The sequence below is a fragment of the Cygnus atratus genome, chromosome 1 (assembly GCF_013377495.2).
Source record: "Cygnus atratus isolate AKBS03 ecotype Queensland, Australia chromosome 1, CAtr_DNAZoo_HiC_assembly, whole genome shotgun sequence".
In the NCBI taxonomy this organism is placed as follows: domain Eukaryota; kingdom Metazoa; phylum Chordata; class Aves; order Anseriformes; family Anatidae; genus Cygnus; species Cygnus atratus.
In genome coordinates, this window is record NC_066362.1 from 55,331,946 (window position 1) to 55,349,942 (window position 17,997).

General features: G+C 45.9%; 1 protein-coding gene across 1 annotated transcript; it reads left to right on the forward strand.

Annotated features, from left to right (window-relative positions):
- The first annotated feature begins 749 nt into the window (after positions 1-749).
- IL2RB (interleukin 2 receptor subunit beta) lies at positions 750-13,288 on the forward strand. The gene is made up of 9 exons (XM_035551960.1): positions 750-831; positions 1,159-1,285; positions 2,923-3,028; positions 4,238-4,346; positions 5,340-5,488; positions 5,899-6,070; positions 7,752-7,848; positions 9,593-9,677; positions 12,461-13,288. The coding sequence occupies exons 1-9, from the start codon at positions 750-752 to the stop codon at positions 13,286-13,288; spliced, it is 1,755 nt and encodes a 584-aa protein (XP_035407853.1).
- The last annotated feature ends 4,709 nt before the right edge of the window (positions 13,289-17,997 follow it).

Consider the following 17,997-nt stretch of genomic DNA (forward strand, 5'->3'; position numbering starts at 1 on the left):
TGTGTGTAGTACAGCAAACAGCTGGATGGGCTTTGTAAGACAAGGAGTTTCTCTGGGTGCCAGAGGGGAATGAGGGATGCTGTAGCTACCTAATTGCAAAGCCTGAGTTTCTGCTATACCTGAAAGCACATGTCCATCCAAGGCAGTGCGGGGTCTACTTGGCAAGGATGGTGCGTGATTTGTGCATTACTTTAATATTTCGTGATATGGTAAGGCTTTGCCTTTCCAGAACTTGGTAAACTTCCCCCTAATTTTATTTTTTTCCCCAGTCCCAAACAAGCCATTCAAAATCTACCTCCTAAACTGACTTTTCTGTTAGTTGAAGCCAGAGAGCCCTCTTACGCAGCAAGCACCTAGTGATTTCAGCCCTACGGCTTACCAAAAAAAGCAGCTCTTCGCAACGCCAGCCGCGTGCAACCACGATAGCACTCTCTACCTGAGTCAGCAAGCAACCTGAAACAATACACGCGGAGGGCTGTGCACTCGCACACATTTCCAGAAGACATTACCTCTGCAAACAGCCTGTCTGTTGCACTGTGGATGGTTTCAGTGCTGAGCAAAGCACCCCGAGGCAGGAGAGCAATGAGGTGCTGAGGGAAAGGCAGAGAAGGAATATGAGTTTCTAAGCCTGGAAGATTGACACCAGTTTTGACAGTGGATACCTTGTATGGGATGACAACTTCTTAACTTCCATTGCTGAGCTGTGTTGTGGTGGGGGTCTTCTCTCTTTCAGTGTGTCCCCAGTACAGATGAATCCCTCCTTGCTGCTCCTGTGCCACCTCTGGCTGCTCAGCCTCACGCCTCTCTTGCTGGCATCAGTCTCTACGCAAGGTAAGAAGTGATGCTCTTCATCTGGACGAGCAGGGGGATGTCAGATGGAGTGCCTGGGCTGTGGTGTGTTGTTGTGCAATGACCGTGTTGTAACATACAACTGGAGGAGGCTGCAATAATTAAAGATCTTTTACAAGCACACCAACCTCCAAGGACATAGAGCAGTTGAAGAAGTGAGCGGTTCTGCCTTTCTTACTTGGAGACAGCTATCCAGCTGAGGACTCTGTCTGTAGTTTGGGATGGGGCAGAATTGTCTGGGGTGATTGTTAATGTCTAAAGTCTTTGCTAATTCAGCCATGTTGCTGTTCATCTCTTCTCTGCTGGCAGGCGCCTCCAGTCTTGCTTGTTGGTATGACTCGCGGGCAGCAATCTTTTGTGACTGGACCCCAGGCTGGGACCTTGCCGATGCACCGTGCCAGCTGGAGATTTCGTCAAAGCTACCATTTTTTGCCAGGTGGGTGACCAGAAAGGCTGAGGAAAGATGATACTTTGAATGAAAAGTGTCCTGGAAAATTTAGCACTTAACATCAGTGTAGGATCCCCCTTCCTGGGCCAGGTGTAGTGGAATCACACAGCCAAGGGCTCTGCCTTTGAAGTCTGTCTGACCCCAGGTGGACTGAGATACACCGTCCATACAGAGATGCTGGCCACTGCTCAGTGTTTGCCATCCAAGGGTCCCAAACTGCCTAGAACTGCTTATCTTTCAACTCTGTAGCGTTGTCTGTGCTTCATTTTCCAAAGGTCCTTCTTCCCTGGTAGCTACCCTCCAGACTGAAGGGTATTTTCAACTCAAAAGGAGGCTGTGTAGAGATAGGGACAGAGGGAGGTGGGATTGAAGTTATACAGGGGCCATCTGCCCATTGCCAAGGGGACTGGACATAACAGGAAAGTCGCACACTGAGCAACAGTACGTGAAGGAATATATCATTCCCTTTACCGTAGCCCACCCTGGCCCTTTCACCTCTCCCAGTCTGTGATGTTTTCCCCTCCCAAGTATCTCCCAGAGGAGCAGTAGGCATGTGGCCAGAACTACAGTGGATGTTGGCTGATTCTCTGTGGTCTCCATGTGTGACATCTTGAGTCAAGAGTTACTGGTCTACACAGGGCGTCACCAGGTGCCCGGTGTAAGAAGAGGCCCAGCGTGGTTCTGGCAGTGGGTGGGTTGCTCCTGACCATCAGCAGAGACATCTCCAATGGGGTGAGATTGGCAGATGTGCTCTGGGGTCTGCTACACAGACCTTGACAGCCAAACATTTCTTTGCCCTATGGGATTGAGTCAAAAAGGTTGGATCTGGAATTTGGGCCAGGTCTGGAACTGTGCCGTTGGCTGACCAGGGCTCTAGGACACCTAGGGTTTGTGTGTCCAGTTTATTTTGCTTCCCATTGAAGTAAACTGCTCAATGGGAGAACAAATTTTCTCGGTCCCCCCAGAACTCTTTCAACTGTCCCCCAGAGAGGGCAGGGTTACAGCCGTCTCCTCTAGGAAAGCTTGAGGCAAAGACACCAGCAAGTCTGGTCTAATCCTGTGGCTGGAGTGGCCAGCCCAATCTGCTGTCCCCTCAGCTGCAACCACATGGACGCTCTCCCACCCTGCCACCTCCTGTGCAGTGTCTCAGCTTAGCCTGTCCAGCCACACTTGTCAGTGCGGAAGAGGGGTCATGGCACAGCACTGCCAAGTGTGGGGTATGGTCCTGGCTGGCTGGGATGTGACCTGGTTCAAGAGATACAACTCACCTGGCATCTGCAATGCTACAGGGCTGTCAGTGGCTTGAAAGAGATGTGTAAAACCCTAGAAACAGGCATCTGTCTCCCATATCAACAGGAGGCAGAGGAGGTAGCCAGAGGTTTGGAAACCTCCTATCATCTCTGGCATTGAAAAGCTGGGATACATTAACTCTCCATGTGCCAGCACATAAAACTTGTCTGAGTGAGGTAGTAGGGAGGGAAAGTGGGATTACATCCTAGCTGTAACCTGCTCAGCAAGTAAGGTAGGATGCAATGTGCTTTGAAAGGCCTTTAGTGTTAGATAAAATCTGACTACATATAAAACAGACTTCCCAGCTCACTGGTGTTCTCCTGCTTAAAATCCAGGTCAATTTTCTTACCCGAAAAATTCAAGGAACATTGTGAATTACCTAAGGCAGAACACACAACAGAACTGAGGAGATGCATCAAGACCTTCAGCAAAAACAGTAACGTGAGTAATTCATCTAGGATGTCCTGGCTAATGACAAGGTTGGGTTCTCAATTTGAGGCAAATAAAGAACATGACACCCAAGAGTACTATAAAAAGCCCAGACCTAATCCTTGACTCCAGTTCTGGGCTTGGACTTGTTGCATGTTGTCCTGCATGGGGACTGACTTCATTTTGAGTGGGGCCATGCTGTCCTGACACATGCAGAAGAGGTGCAGGACAGACGGATCATATGCGGTGTCCCTCATCACCGTTATCCGAGTCTGGCCCTAATCCCTTCCTCTGTGGAAGAATGGCCACGATCATCATCTCTGAGGTCACCTCTGGACCTCATTTTTCCTTGCAGAGGTCATTACCATTTTCCAAATTATTAATTACTGAGGAACCTGGTTAATCGCGTCAAATGCAAGATGCAAAAGCAGCACATCAATGAAGCCAATGGTGATGCAAATCCCCTACTTATTATTCTTTATTTAAATCAATCCTTTTTTTTTTTCAGGCTTATTGGGCACTTCCCTCAGTCATATTCAGAAATTGCTGTAGTTCCTGTATTTTCAGGGGGAAAAAAGAAAAAGAAAAAAGCTAATTCTCCTTATTGGGATAGTCACAACCAGTTCTAACAACAGCCAAGTTTTCTTACTTTCACTTATTATGTGCGAAGACAAATTGCGGGATTCATAAACAGATTCAAAAACTATTCTGTCAAACTCCTTTCTTTCTAATCAAGCTAATTGACATATTTCTTATTTAATACTTTGTGATGTACATGGCCCTTTAGTATCATTGTGGAACCATGTTATATCAACTCATCGTAACTCCATGGCATTTCACGAGTAATATTTAATCTCAATATTATCTCAACCTTACAAATGAACATGAAATATTTTAGTCAAAATATTTTGTCTCGATGAATGTCACACACTGAAAGTACCATCTTTCCTGCTTAATCAGCACATGCAGTAATTCTGTTAAAATAGCATACCAAAATATTTTGTGCCCTGCTTTTCAGTGAACAAAAAAAAAAATCGAACCACATCAAGCATAAATCTTTGGTTCCTCTACTCACCACTGAGGCTTATGCCTTTCAACCACAAGTGTCATCCATATTTATTGTCAAGTGTTCCTAAACCACTTTATGTGCAGGCAATACTTAGAAATATGAATGGTTATTGATGAGGCTTCAGTGTCACTAATGGTAAACTTTCCTTGCAGTCTCAATTCTTCACTACTGCAGACCGTCTTAACATGTCTGTACATTGCCGAATAGGAGAGAATGGGTCTACACCTGCACGATTGGAAGACTTCAGTCCACTTGCAAACAGTGAGTTCTCTTCCATCTTGCAGTCTCTGAAGCTCCTCCACAAGGTGACACCCAGTTTCTTCTCCCCATCCTCAACCATGCAACACCCATAGCAGATTTTAGTCTTACCTCTTTTTGTTGTCCCCTGCTACAACTAGCACAGACAGACCACGTTGACTCCTGCGCCATGCACCTCTAATGTGCAGTGTCATGCCAGCCACCTCCTATGCTGTCCTGTATCTGGGACACAGCTGAGTGACAGTGCTTTGTCCGAGGAGTTCAGGCTCCAAGCAGGCTACGTCAGCTCAGCTGACCTTCTGAAAAATATGTGCTGCAGGAAGAAGGGAAAGTCTTGCTGCTCCATCCCTCCTATGAGCTACGTGGTTCCCCCCTCCTTTAAGCCAGCTTTGGCAAGCAATAGTTTGCTGAATTGATTCAACTCACTAATCCAGCCAAAAAAAAAAATAATATATATATATATATATCTGCTTGGGTTATTCTTCCGCTGGATGTTTACCTGGCTTCAGGAGAAATCCAATGGAGCTGCTGGAATGTGAGGCATAAGAAGGCCTGGCTGGAGTCAAGGGTTGAGAAGGTTTACCCCAGACAGTCTATGTAACTCCAGCCCCTGTGGCTGTAGCTCTCTGAAAGTGCAGCTGGGAAGAAGCTGTCACCCAAACCATGATCCTTTCCTGTCCATACAATTGCCTTGTGGATCACCCCTACAAGATAAGATGCATGGCCATGTGGGATTGCACTTACTGCTGTGGCCACTCTCACTGCAGGCTCACCGGACAAGCTGCCGTTAATGCAGTCCCAGGCCTTTTGTCACCAGTGACAGTGGGTAGGAAGGAGGAACAGAGAGGGGGAACTCTCTAAGCATCTCACTTGGCCATGGATGGCTGGAGTCTGTGAGCTCAACCAAGGCCCCAACCCTACTGACACGGGTTTTTCCAGTGGAGCCTTGTTACGGACAGTGCGTTGGTGTCATTCCTGCTCTTTGTCTCTTTCCAGTAAAACTGAGACCTCCAGGAAATCTTCAACTGGTTAGCAAAGCTAAAAACAGCTACAACTTATCGTGGAGCCTGAATATTTCCTCTCACTACTTGGATGGGGAGCGGCAATACCAAGTGCGGTACAGAACCACAAGTCAGTCCTGGGAGGTGAGCACAGAGCGGGGGCACTGGGATGTGTCACCATTCGAATCCTGGTCTTCCTTACAGAATTCTCCGCTCAGAATGAAAAAAGTTTTAGTGAATCTGGAGAGGGAATTACTTCCTCACCCCTTTTTGTCTGCATAACCTGCTGCCAGCGTTTGGTGATGACATGGAGGCAGACGGGAACCCTATTTTATTTAGTGCTGTCACAAAAGAAATCTAGACAGCTCCAGGGTAGACCTGAAAGGGATGAGAAGTACAAAATGAAGAAGATTTATCCTCCAGTGTGACAAAACAGTGCACAAAATGGAGGGATCTGAGACAGGTCCTCTCGGAGGGCCTGGGAAATGATTGATATATGATGGTGTGAGCCACTGCAGGATGTTGATGATGCTCTATTTTTGCCCTTCTTCCAGAAAGCCAAGACCCTCTGCATTAAGCAGGACCAGATGTGGGTGGTATTTGAGGGACTGTCCCCCAACCTGAAATATGAGGCAGCTGTCCGTGCAAAGCCAAGTAACTCAAGTACCTACAAAGGCGTGTGGAGTGACTGGAGCAAGACAATACTGTGGAAGACAGACGCTGATGGTAAGGATGAGAGTCAATCAGTCTGACATGGAGGGAAAAGAGGGAACTCAGAGAAAACAAAGCAGAAGGACCAAAGCAGGCTTGGAAGCTGGAGGAAGATGGGTAGGGAGGATTGTGTTAACCGAAGATCAATAAAAAAAAAAAAAAAAAGAAAACAATCTATCCCTCCTAATCTGTTAGGTCAGGCTGGCTCAACAGGGCTTAAGGACAAAGACCCCCTGGCTCCAATGGAGTAAAGGGCAGCAGCCCCTCTGACTTTCAGAGGCCAGGCAAAATCCACAAGGTGTAAATCAGGGCCAGTTCAGTGGAGCCATTGATCAGTGAAATGCAATATAACCAGAGCCTAGGAAGGAAAGTCTTGGGGAGAATGAAAGAGACTTACATGTGTGTAAGTCACTTCCAAAGAGGACTGATGATATATGCACCAGTCGTTACCATGAGCCACGGCATGGAGGGCACCTGCATCCTTGAAATATAGTGACCTGAGCGAGTCTCTTCTGTGAATTACGGGCTGTGCGCTCTGTCACATCTTTTCCAGAAAATAAGCAGCTAGAGGTTATTCCCCTTGCATCACCCCCACTCTGCCCCTGCCTGGTCCCTCCCTGTTGTGCCCAGCACTGGTATAAACAGAGGAGCTATGTTTAGAAAGGGCACTGTGTTGCTGTGGCAATCAAATTCTGACAGTGTGTGATGTCAATGAACAGGATACAGCCGCAGCCGGTTGTCACAGCAACCAAGACCCAAAGATAACCAGGGTACCAGAGGCAGAGGAGACAGTGATCTTGGTAGCATCCCAAGGACAGGCAAAGACAGGACTCTCTACAACTGTCTCTTTTATCTCTTTCTGCTCCCTTACAACTACTCCAAAGGAGCCCTGCAGGCCCAGACCAAGGGGCACTAGGGATGGAGGGAAATGGGGGTGGCAGGCAGAGGAGACAGGCACCAGAACAGCAAGACCAAGCAAAGGTGCCCTGGGGAGATGTGTGTAAGAGAAAGATTAACAAAAGTTTAAGATGGTTCCAGAAAGGCTTGAGGAGTGCTGCCAGAGCTGGCAATGAGGAAATTCAGTCTCTTTCTCCTAACCCTACAATCCAAGTACCAAAATCAGCATGTGGCGGAAAGCTGTAAACCTCCCTAGCCTCCTAAAACTTTCCTCCACCTGTCCGAATAAAGAGGCTAGTCCCTTGACCCCTAACCTTCTCCATCCTTGGCCCTGCTACCCTCTAACCCAGTCCCATGAACCCCATGACTCTACCTCCCCACTGACTTACAATGCTGTTCCAATTCCCCAAGCCCAATTAAGCTGATTTTAGGACTCCCTTTCTTTTGCAATGAGGCAGGATGTACAATGTGGCACCTACCAGTACAATGTGGCACCTCATCTGCGGTAAACCCCAGCTGTGTTGCTGTTAGGGACAGGGAATTACAGCTGTTTAGCAAGAATTATCTATTAAACCATGCCAAGAAGACTCAAACCCATTTCAGTTCAAAGGCATCCTACACAACAGAGATTAACTCCTTTATCTGACCTGTGTATTATATTATATTAATTATATTATTATAATTAACAGCATATTATAATAACATGATCACTTCGAACAGACATGGAAAAGTTGAAGATCCTACCTCCAAAATCCTGGCTAATTTTTTACAGCAACTCCCTCTCTGTCTCATCTTGCAGAAACAACCCGGCCGGTTCTGCCAGCTCTTATAGTGAGCACATGCATCTTCGTGGTCATTGGGACTGCCTTCCTTATTAACTTACGGACCCTGAAATGGTAAATGAGTGTCAAGTTTTCCTCTTTGTTGCTCTCCTGTATATTGTGTGTCTTCTCATAACCTGGTTTATTTTGTATTTGGCATTACAGAGCGTACAGAGGGACTCAAATATACAGTTCATAACCCAAGCTTTCAAGGTTGACATTTGTCTGAGTAGATATATAGCCACCCAAGATGATGTTGTGTTAACACTGTCATCATATTGTGCCATACTCCTGAGACCCAGTGCCACGGTCTGGCTGGCTTCAAAACAGATGCTTGTATTGCCCATGGGTTACAGCGGTTTTCCCTGGCAGGGATGCACCAAAATCACCTCTCAAAAAATAGGTTACTGAGCTGGGCACTCTCTCAGAAGAGAGGACGAAGCAAGCCTAAGTACCATGACCTTCTTAAATACTCCAGCAAGAGCTCAGTGAGGATGAGTAGTATTTGATCTGCAGGCAAACTCCTGAGTGAGGAGTACAGTTCTTCTCCTAAAGTGTCTCATCGCATGCTGGTAAACATCTATGTGATGCTTTGAAGATCTCTTCTTTTTGCCAGCGTACACAGCTTCTAGTCAGGACTGAAAGTGTCTCACAAGGTTACCCAGTGCAGTAATCCAGAGAGTGACCTGTCAGCATGGTGAGGTTAGAAATGGCTTCAGATTTTCTCATCTCAGGACAGGGATGGAGAAGCAGGTCGCTGGTGTTGGTGGCAGAAATGTTCTCAGGGAAGATGGCAGCAGAGGCTGGGATGGCTTCTTTGGAAGGAAAGAAGGAGAAGCATATTAACAGAAGGTGGATACTGAGAAAGTCACTGTTTTACCTTGAGTCATAACACAAAGGTGAGGAAGTGCTAGCTATATGGCAAACAAAGAGATAAAAAGGCCTCCATTCTCCACAGAGTGTAGTTAACCTGTGAGATTGGATGGAGGATAATGCTGAGGTAAGATCCAAGGAAGGATTAGACATGCACAAATAAAAATAGCATCTGCAGTGATGTAAAATAGTTTATATGCAAGAACTAGCAAATTCTTATGCTTCAGAGAGTACACTGATTGCCTCCAGAGGTCGGGAGGGTCTCTCCTCAGAGCATCCCACAGCAAAGCTTCTGCAAAGAGCTGACGGGATCAACCGACCTCTCTGAGGGACTGAGGAGCAGATGAGATCACTTCATGCTGCCTCAGGATGACAACACACTGGTTCCAGTAAAAAGGAGGTCACTGGGCTGGTGCATGACATGCTCAGATAGGTTTGCATGTCCAGTAAGTACTAGCTGTACCGCAGAGTATCCTGCTAACAGGAGAGACGGTGGCGACACAGCTTTGCCAGTGATGGTCCTGCTCACACCATGGGGTTCTCTGAGTCTTTGTGGGGGCAGCAAAACCAAGAAGGGGCAGCTCGCAGCAGCTGGACCTTGGAAACAAGGGAGAGCTGCCCAGACCTATCATCGAGCAGGGGGAAATGGAGCAGCTAAGGTGACCACCAAGTTAGGGAAGGCTGTGAACTGTTGGTTGTTCTTGCCCAGGAAAAAGGCTGAGAGGAGTGTATTTTCCAAAATCAGGTTTATCTGGCTCATCTCTATCTCTCACCTCTTAGCCACTGCATTTCAGGCCACTCAAGAGCAAGGAGGGTCCTCAGGCTTGTTTTTACTTTACCTTTCCCCTGCTACCATGAGCTGTGATGCTCTCTCTTATTCCCATCACAGTCTGAGAGAGGTCAGGATCAGGCCCTGCTTCATTTCTCAATCTCCTCTCTTCTCAAGGTTTAAGAAGATTCTGAAGATTCACATCCCAGACCCCGAGAAATTCTTCCCCCCACTCGTCTCTGTTCATGGAGGTGACATTCAGGTATGGGGCTGGGGACAAATCCAAGTGGTTATTAGGGAGAAATGAGGGAAAGGAGGGTCCAGCTGTACATGCCTGGGGCAGACACCAGGTCCTCAGACCTACATGTGTGCATGCAACTCATGTGCCTGTAGCACCAGCTGCTGGGTTCTCTGCTCAAGTTTTATTTTTTGACCTAAAACCTGACACTTGGCTGATACATCTCTAATTTCAGAACTGAGAAACAGCAAACCACGCAAACCTCAGCAAACTGCTCCCCTGACAGGAGAACTTGAGAGAATGAAAAGGACCTGTGGGAGGGAGCTTGGCCTCTCAGATCCCCTTCCACCCTGCTTCTGTCCCTCCCCACCTTCCCTAGACTGCCCATATTTCCTGCTGTGGTCCCCTTCTTCTGGCTGTGAGCCCTACCTCCTCTCCTATTGCTAATTACTATCACTTTGGGTGGCACTTAGCTATTTTCTGTTCTTCTTTCTTTTTCCCTTCCTTCTACACCCCCTCTTTCTCCCTTCCCCAATCTCTCTTTGAGTATGGGCAGCTGCAAGAAGACAATTACCATTCTGTGCAGTATTAAAGGGAGCGTCAGATGCAAGACGTGGGAGGTGATCCCAAGGGACATTTTGCTTCAAGAAGGGTGGAGACAAGCTGCAGAGAGTCCAGAGGAAACAAAGCTTTGGAAAAACCTTAGTGCAAAAAGCCTTTGAAAGCTAAACCTACAGGGGAAGAGTGTTGGGGAGGGATGTGCAGCGGGCACTGGAGACACTTTCCTAGTGTAGAAAGAACTACAAAAAATACTTTACTGGCCATAAATGAAATTAAGTTGGATATTATCAAAACCAGTATATTTTAAGGATAATGACATGCAGCAGGCTGTAACTTGCAGTGAGTGTGGAAATCCAGGCATGAGGGGCTTGGAAGAGCAGAAAGCTGCATGCAGTCATGTAGGTGTATCAGACACTGGCTCAGCACCTAGGAATAGATTGCATGAGACCCACCTTTTTCCTTTTCTTTTTCTTTTTCTTTTTCTTTTTCTTTTTCTTTTTCTTTTTCTTTTTCTTTTTCTTTTTCTTTTTCTTTTTCTTTTTCTTTTTCTTTTTCTTTTTTTTCTTTTTCTTTTTTCCTTTTCCTTTTCCTTATCCTTTTCCTTTTCATTTTCCTTTTCCTTTTCCTTTTCCTTTTTTCTTTTCCTTTTTCTTTTTCTTTCTTTTTCTTTCTTTTTCTTTCTTTTTCTCTTTTTCTTTTTCTTTTTTCTTTTTCCATTTCTTTTTCTTTTTGTTTTCCTTTTTCTTTTTTCCTTTTCCTTTTCCTTTTCCTTTTCCTTTTCCTTTTCCTTTTCATTTTCCTTTTCCTTTTCATTTTCCTTTTCATTTCCATTTTCATTTTTCTCTTCCTCTTTTCCTTCCCCCTTTTCCTTTTCCTTTTCCTTTTCCTTTTCCTTTTCCTTTTCCTTTTCCTTTTCCTTTTCCTATTTCCATTTTCATTTTTCTCTTCCTCTTTTCCTTCCCCCTTTTCCTTCCTTTTCCTTTTCCTTTTCCTTTTCCTTTTCCTTTTCCTTTTCCTTTTCCTTTTCCTTTTCCTTTTCCTTTTCCTTTTCCTCTTCCTCTTCCTCTTCCTCTTCCTCTTCCTCTTCCTCTTCCTCTTCCTTTTCCTTTTCCTTTTCCTTTTCCTTTTTTCCTTTCCTTTCCCTTTTCATTTTCCCTTTCATTTTCCTTTTCTCTCTTCCTCTTCCTCTTCCTCTTCCTCTTCTTTTTCTTTTTCTTTTTCTTTTTCTTTTTCTTTTTCTTTTTCTTTTTCTTTTTCTTTTTCTTTTTCTTTTTCTTTTTCTTTTTCTTTTTCTTTTTCTTTTTTTTTCTTTTTCTTTTTTCCTTTTCCTTTTCCTTATCCTTTTCCTTTTCCTTATCCTTTTCCTTTTCCTTTTCCTTTTCCTTTTTTCTTTTCCTTTTTTCTTTTCCTTTTTCTTTTTCTTTCTTTTTCTTTCTTTTTCTCTTTTTCTTTTTCTTTTTCTTTTTTCTTTTTCCATTTCTTTTTCTTTTTGTTTTCCTTTTTCTTTTTTCCTTTTCCTTTTCCTTTTCCTTTTCCTTTTCCTTTTCCTTTTCCTTTTCCTTTTCCTTTTCCTTTTCCTTTTCATTTCCATTTTCATTTTTCTCTTCCTCTTTTCCTTCCCCCTTTTCCTTTTCCTTTTCCTTTTCCTTTTCCTTTTCCTTTTCCTTTTCCTTTTCCTTTTCCTTTTCCTTTTCCTTTTCCTTTTCCTTTTCCTTTTCCATTTCCATTTTCATTTTCATTTTTCTCTTCCTCTTTTCCTTCCCCCTTTTCCTTCCCCCTTTTCCTTTTCCTTTTCCTTTTCCTTTTCCTTTTCCTTTTCCTTTTCCTTTTCCTTTTCCTTTTCCTTTTCCTTTTCCTTTTCCTTTTCCTTTTCCTTTTCCTTTTCCTCTCTTCCTCTTCCTCTTCCTCTTCCTCTTCCTCTTCCTCTTCCTCTTCCTCTTCCTCTTCCTTTTCCTTTTCCTTTTCACTCTAATCCTCCATCCTCCGTTCCCCACCCAAAAATCTCATAACATAGGTTAGCAATATCTGCACTTGATTTTAAAGTGACAGAAAGATATACTCCCTCTGAAACCCCACAGATGAGACATCATGGACGTGAATTTCCCTCCCACAACTCCAGCAACTCTTGTTTGACCAAAGAAATGGCCACTTAATTGGTGTGGGTGCTCAAGGGCGGAGGCCTTTTGTTCCTCACCGTGCTATACTTTGGGCATAACAGTCTCTCTCCTGTGTTTTTTCCCCATCAGAAATGGCTGTCCTCCCCATTCTCCTCATCTTCATACTGCGTGAACAGCATAACCCCAGAAATTTCTGTGCTGGAGGTGATGCAGAAGAATGACCAGGAATCCCAGCTTCTGCTTTCCAAGGGACCCCTGACTCCTGATCCTCCCTCAGAAACCAGTGGGCATTCTGTGTCCAGCTGCTTCACCAACCAAGGCTACTTCTTCTTCCACCTTCCCAACTCCTTTGAGATCGAGCCCTGTCAGGTCTACTTCACGTACGAGCCTTTCACCCAGGAGAGCAGTGGCAGCGAGGACAGCGAGTCTTACCACGCTCTCCCCTCCCCAGACCTCTGCACACTGGCAGAGGACATGCCCATGTTGTCCCACAACTTCCTTCAGTGTTTCAAGGGGATACAGGGCTTCCAGAATGGTTCCTTTGTGACAGAGACACAAGGTGAAGCCCAGCGGCCTGTGGCTATTTCAGGGGCTTTCCTGTCAAGCGAAAGCACCCCGCCGACACCAGTTCTGAGGCAGGATGAGAAGGTGATTGACAAAGTTCCTTTACAACCTGCTGAGGCCCTGTGCCAGCTGGACAAAGACTTTCCTGACCCACCAGGCCAGCATGACAGCAATACCGCCAGTGTTATGGAGGGGAGTGGGAAGGCAGGCCTTCCGACTGATCCCACCGCTCCAGCAGCACACGTTACCCCTTCCCTTTCTCAGCCTACATCTGTAAGGCAAGCACACGATGAGAATCCCTGCAGAACTGCCTTCCCCAACCAGATCCCAAACACCGGTGCCTATCTTTCTCTGAGGGACCTGCAAAGCCAATACAACCATTGCTCTGTCTAGGATCTGCCTGTGGGAAATCTACAGGTGGGAAAGGCCTTCTCGGCAACGAAGACTAAGTGGACATTTTTTCTATTCAGAGCATGAATGTAGCTTTCAGTATCAAACCCATTAGGACTGTTCTTTAATGAGGCTGAAGAACAAAGTTACTCAAGAGGGATGCAAAACCAGAAAAGGAATAGGCCGGACAAGGCGTAAATTCATGGATAACTACCATGGTATCACTAGTCCCAAGGATAAAACATCAGTGAAACAGACCACTGCAAATGAGAGGACATTTTGCATGGGAAACTAGGCTAGTGATTAGTAAAGCAATGCATGGAGAATAATAAAGGCACATTAAAGCTGTTAAGTGGCTACCACCTAACAGAGACAAAGAAACGGGATTCTTAGGCATACAGAACAACAAGGACTCACCTTCATCACTGAATCAGTTTCTCTGCTATTACTGGATCTGCTAGCATAGAAGCCCTTTCCCACACTGCTTAGGTGCCATCCCAAATCTCACTAGCATTTTTTTTTCCTCCCCAGCTCCCTGTAAGAGGCTGTGCTGGCACTTCCATGCTCTGCATCTTGGTGTGATAACAGCACCCAGCTTTGAGGCTGAGCAGCCACATATTCCATTTGCCTTGTTCCAGCCTACAAATGTCTCATGGGAAGGGGAAATGCCCAAAGAGGTGGATACGGGATTTCGTTCAGGCCAGTGAGTGCTGGGGCTGATGACAAAATGAACACATCTCCTCCTGCCTGACCAAGGGTGTCTTTTTTTTTTTTTTCTGAATGTCCCCATTTTGGGTTTTAATCAGAGTACATTCTGAACTGCTTAGACCAGCTTTAGACTCAGATCTCTAAGGTTAGCTCAGAGCCAGAACTGTGTCAGCTGTCTAAGCAGTGCAGTGTAAAAAGAAATCCCCATTATTGGGTTAAAAATACTGGGGAAATCCCCTTCCCCCCCCCCCTCCCCCCACTTTTCCCCCTAGGTCTGATGATGGCAGTAAAAAGAATGCATACAATTTCCCATTCTTGCTGCAATATTTTTCATGAAATCGAAAGCCTCTCTGCCCTGCTGGCAAAATACAGTTATTTGACTGTGATAAGCTGATTGCAGAATAGTTCATCCCACATCCTGTATTAGTGGAAAACATTGCAATGGTGCTGCCCATTCCTTCCATTGCTCAAGGGAAACCATTGCCTATTTAGCGGCAAAGATGTGGTAAATGAGCACAGAAAAGTAACTCACAAATCAGCACCTTTGCTGAAAAGAAAACCTCAATCCACTCACAAAAAAATAAGGATTGAAAAGACTACTTTTTTTTTTCTTCTTCTGCATTTGCTGACCTAGGTTCAGAAACAGCAAAACACCACAGAAGAAAAGTAGTAAGACAAAGCAAAGCGTGCTGTTCTGCTTCCATCCATTCCTGCATTCAACATCTGTGCAGTCCGTCTGTTCTCTCGCTATATTTGTGGACTATTCAGAAGTGGGAAAATACCAATCCTGTGCTAAAGATCTTTCTTCTAAGAGTTTTTACATCAAAAAATTTCAAGGATATCAAACTTGGTGGTACTTTTGGCATTTCTTTGAGTATCACCCGGAGCTAATTCTTCCCTACCTCTGCCTGTAGAAACGTGGATCTTCTGCTTTGTCCCAGTCCCACACTGTTACCTGACCTTGCATTGTGCAGCTTGAATGTCATTAGAAATCTCAGCTATGGGGGCACCCACTGCTTTGGATTTCACCTCAGAAGAGTTGCTCAAAGTACTTGAGCTTGCCTGCAGCTGAAAGGGCTGGGGCAGCTATAACCCTCTTCTCATCAGCTTCTTCATCTGCCTCAAGATGTGAACTGCTCCATTGTCTTCAGAAGACAGCAGGCAAAGAAAGCCTCACAGCATCCCAGATAAGCAAGTACGAGGCTTGCCCAGATATTTGCCGTGCTTTGAGACTCTTTGCAGATGAACTTCAAAAAGAGACAATGAATCCCTTGCCCTGATGGGCAAATTGCTATTTTACATAGGCCATGGATCCTAGTTGCACTGATGGCTCTCCTGTCCCTATGTAGATCTCCATAAGCTTCTCAATTATTCTTGCTGCTAAGATGAATATGAATAAAAATAAAAACACCCCTTTTTCCTCTTGGAAAATAAAAGAAATACTACAGAATCTATGGTGTTTTATCGTCCTTTGGGGTGGGGGGAAAGGATCAACAGCTGTTCTAAACAGAGGACTAGGCAAAGCTTCGTTGAGACCAATAGACCTTTCGTCCCCTTCCAACTCCCTTCCCCAAGGCACTCAGGCACCTAAAAGAGGGGGTAGCTCACTTCCAAGGCCGTCAAGTGCCAGGAAGCATCCCAGGGCAGCCAGAGCACTGTGTAGGCAGGTGGTATTGAGGCCAGGGCACAGAAAGGGGCTGTTTGTAAAATGATTTGCCTGGACAACTCAACAGTGAGTATACCATCAGGACCCCTTGGGGTGACACATACCCCACTGACTTCAGCAGGTTTGGGGTCAGCTCCAAAATTCAGGCAAGGAGGACTAAGCTCAAACTGAGTTTTCAGGGGGAGATGGTTGGTAGATCCACTGCACAGATGGCTGAGTGCTTACACAGCCATGTCCATATTTAAGAAAGGAGGAAAGATGTGTTAGCTACAATAAGCACAGCAGGCTTGGGGGAGGGGGGAGAAGATGGTCTAAAGAGGTGAATCCTTCAGCTACTGCCATGAGAAGAAGACAATTTTGCAGAGATGTGCCGCAGAAATGTCTTTACCATGTTCCGCTCTGCCTGATCCCCAGAAAACAGAATTGGAAGTGATCCTGCTGCAGGCCGCTGAGGACCATCCTGCTGCCTGGGTACTTTTCCCCCCTGTGAAAATGCTGACAGCTTTCGAAGTGGCAAGCTGTTAGCACTGCATTAGCAGCCCCACAGGGTGTGAATGTGTGACACACAGCGGCAGGAAGCGCTCAACATAAGATGTGGTGATAACCGGACCTTTCTTCCAGGAAGACAAGGTCATGTGGTCTCGTATGTGAGTAACCCAGGTTATGAATACCCAAGGTATAACACTCAGCGATATGGGGCCCTTTCTCTGCTGGGCACCCCAGGGCTCTTCAGAAATGTCACAAAAGGGAGTGTTCCCCTCCACGGCTGATGTGAACACGGTGCTGAGATAAACCACAGAGAGATGACAGTGTCCAGCAGTACCAGAGTCATACCGAAGCTAAACTTGAGTGCTGTGTGGAAGATATTTGAGCTAACCACCCCATACACAAGTCCTCTCTTTATCTTAAGCTGTAGACAGCAAATATAGCTGTCACATATCTCATCTGCCTCTTTCCAAGATGACTCGTTTACAAATAGGCAACATCATCCTCCACCCCTTCCCACCTTCTTTCTTTTCACCATGGGAAATAAAAAGGGTATTTGCAGTAAAGGAATTCCTCTGAAGTCAGATCTGATCAAGATTTTGGGTCCTTGGTTGATTCAAAAGGCTGCGGTGATAGATGTGGTATGCTTGCTTAGATAGATCAGATTGAAATAATATATATTGTGTTCTGCCGAAAACACCAGAAAAGGAACTTTCCTCTTTCCAGTAAAGATGGATACAAAAAGGTAAGATCTCTGGGAAATACCCTCAGCTGGGTTTTGACCCACCGTGGCAAGCCCTCATAGTGTAAGTTCAGGAAAGCCATACAAGTATACACATATGCCTAAAGATGAAGCTAGTCCTTGGTTATCTAGGGAAATTCTGGCTCAAAGCCACTTCTGAAAATGAAATCTAGTCCCTTCAATCTCTTAGGCAGTTCTGAAAGCATTTCTTATTGTCACTGCGTGCCTCAGTTTCTTACATGTATAGCAGTGAGTTAGTCAGGATAACCACATCGACACATTCCCAGTCAAACACTGGAGCTTTTCATCTACATTTGACATTTTTCTACTAGAATCCCACACAAGATAACTGCAGCAATAACTTCTGGTCTTCTCACAGTCCCAGATTAAACCTGAACTGGTGACAGAGCTGGGAGCAGCTATCCCTGCCCAGCTGCCAAAATGAGCCCTGGCCCAAATGAGCTCGTCCCCAGACCAACCCCAGTGGCTGGAGCTCAGCCCCAGGTCAAAAGTAGTCCGTGTGTCCTTCCCCCTCTGCTTTATTGACAGGATAACTCTATTTACTTTGTTCTGGCTGGAGCACGGTTGCTTTTTGTGAAAATCAAGGGGTAGTAAGCAGAAGGCGGTGCGGCAAGGCAGGGGGGGAGGGCCCGGGAACAGAAGACATCAGATGCTGCAGGAAGGTGGCACAACCGAGTGTGGGGAGCCCAGTGTCAGGAAGGTGGGCAGCGAGGAGCCCAGGAAGACCAGAGGAAGCATTGCAGGTCAGGACTGACAGACGCCGTGCCTTGCTTTCATCTGCGTGACCGCTGCTGGATCTGGACCCGCTGTCTAGCTCCGTCTTCCCTCCTTCAGGACATCTACGTCTGTCAGCCAGCGGCTGCTCCATCCCTGTGCCAAGGAGCTCTGCCTGCTGACACCCAATGGGACCAAGGAGGGTGGCTAAGACATACAACAGTCGCTCAGCAACTCCTCGTCCCCTGGGGAGGACAACATAAGCTGCCTGCGCCAGCCTCCTGGGTTGTTCTCAGCACAGCAGGAGGTGCTCCTAACCTGACTTTTTCCAGGCTCCCCCCTTGCAGACCTTCTCCCTCTGCAAGCCTTCAAAAT

What these genes read in the sequence shown, in the direction of transcription:
- IL2RB (XM_035551960.1), top strand. Translation starts at nt 750, where the DNA reads ATGAATCCCTCCTTGCTGCTCCTGTGCCACCTCTGGCTGCTCAGCCTC. An exon ending in GGCATCAGTCTCTACGCAAG is followed by an intron (nt 832 to 1,158) that starts GTAAGAAGTGAT and finishes CTCTGCTGGCAG; the next exon opens with GCGCCTCCAGTCTTGCTTGT. An exon ending in TTCATGGAGGTGACATTCAG is followed by an intron (nt 9,678 to 12,460) that starts GTATGGGGCTGG and finishes TTTCCCCATCAG; the next exon opens with AAATGGCTGTCCTCCCCATT.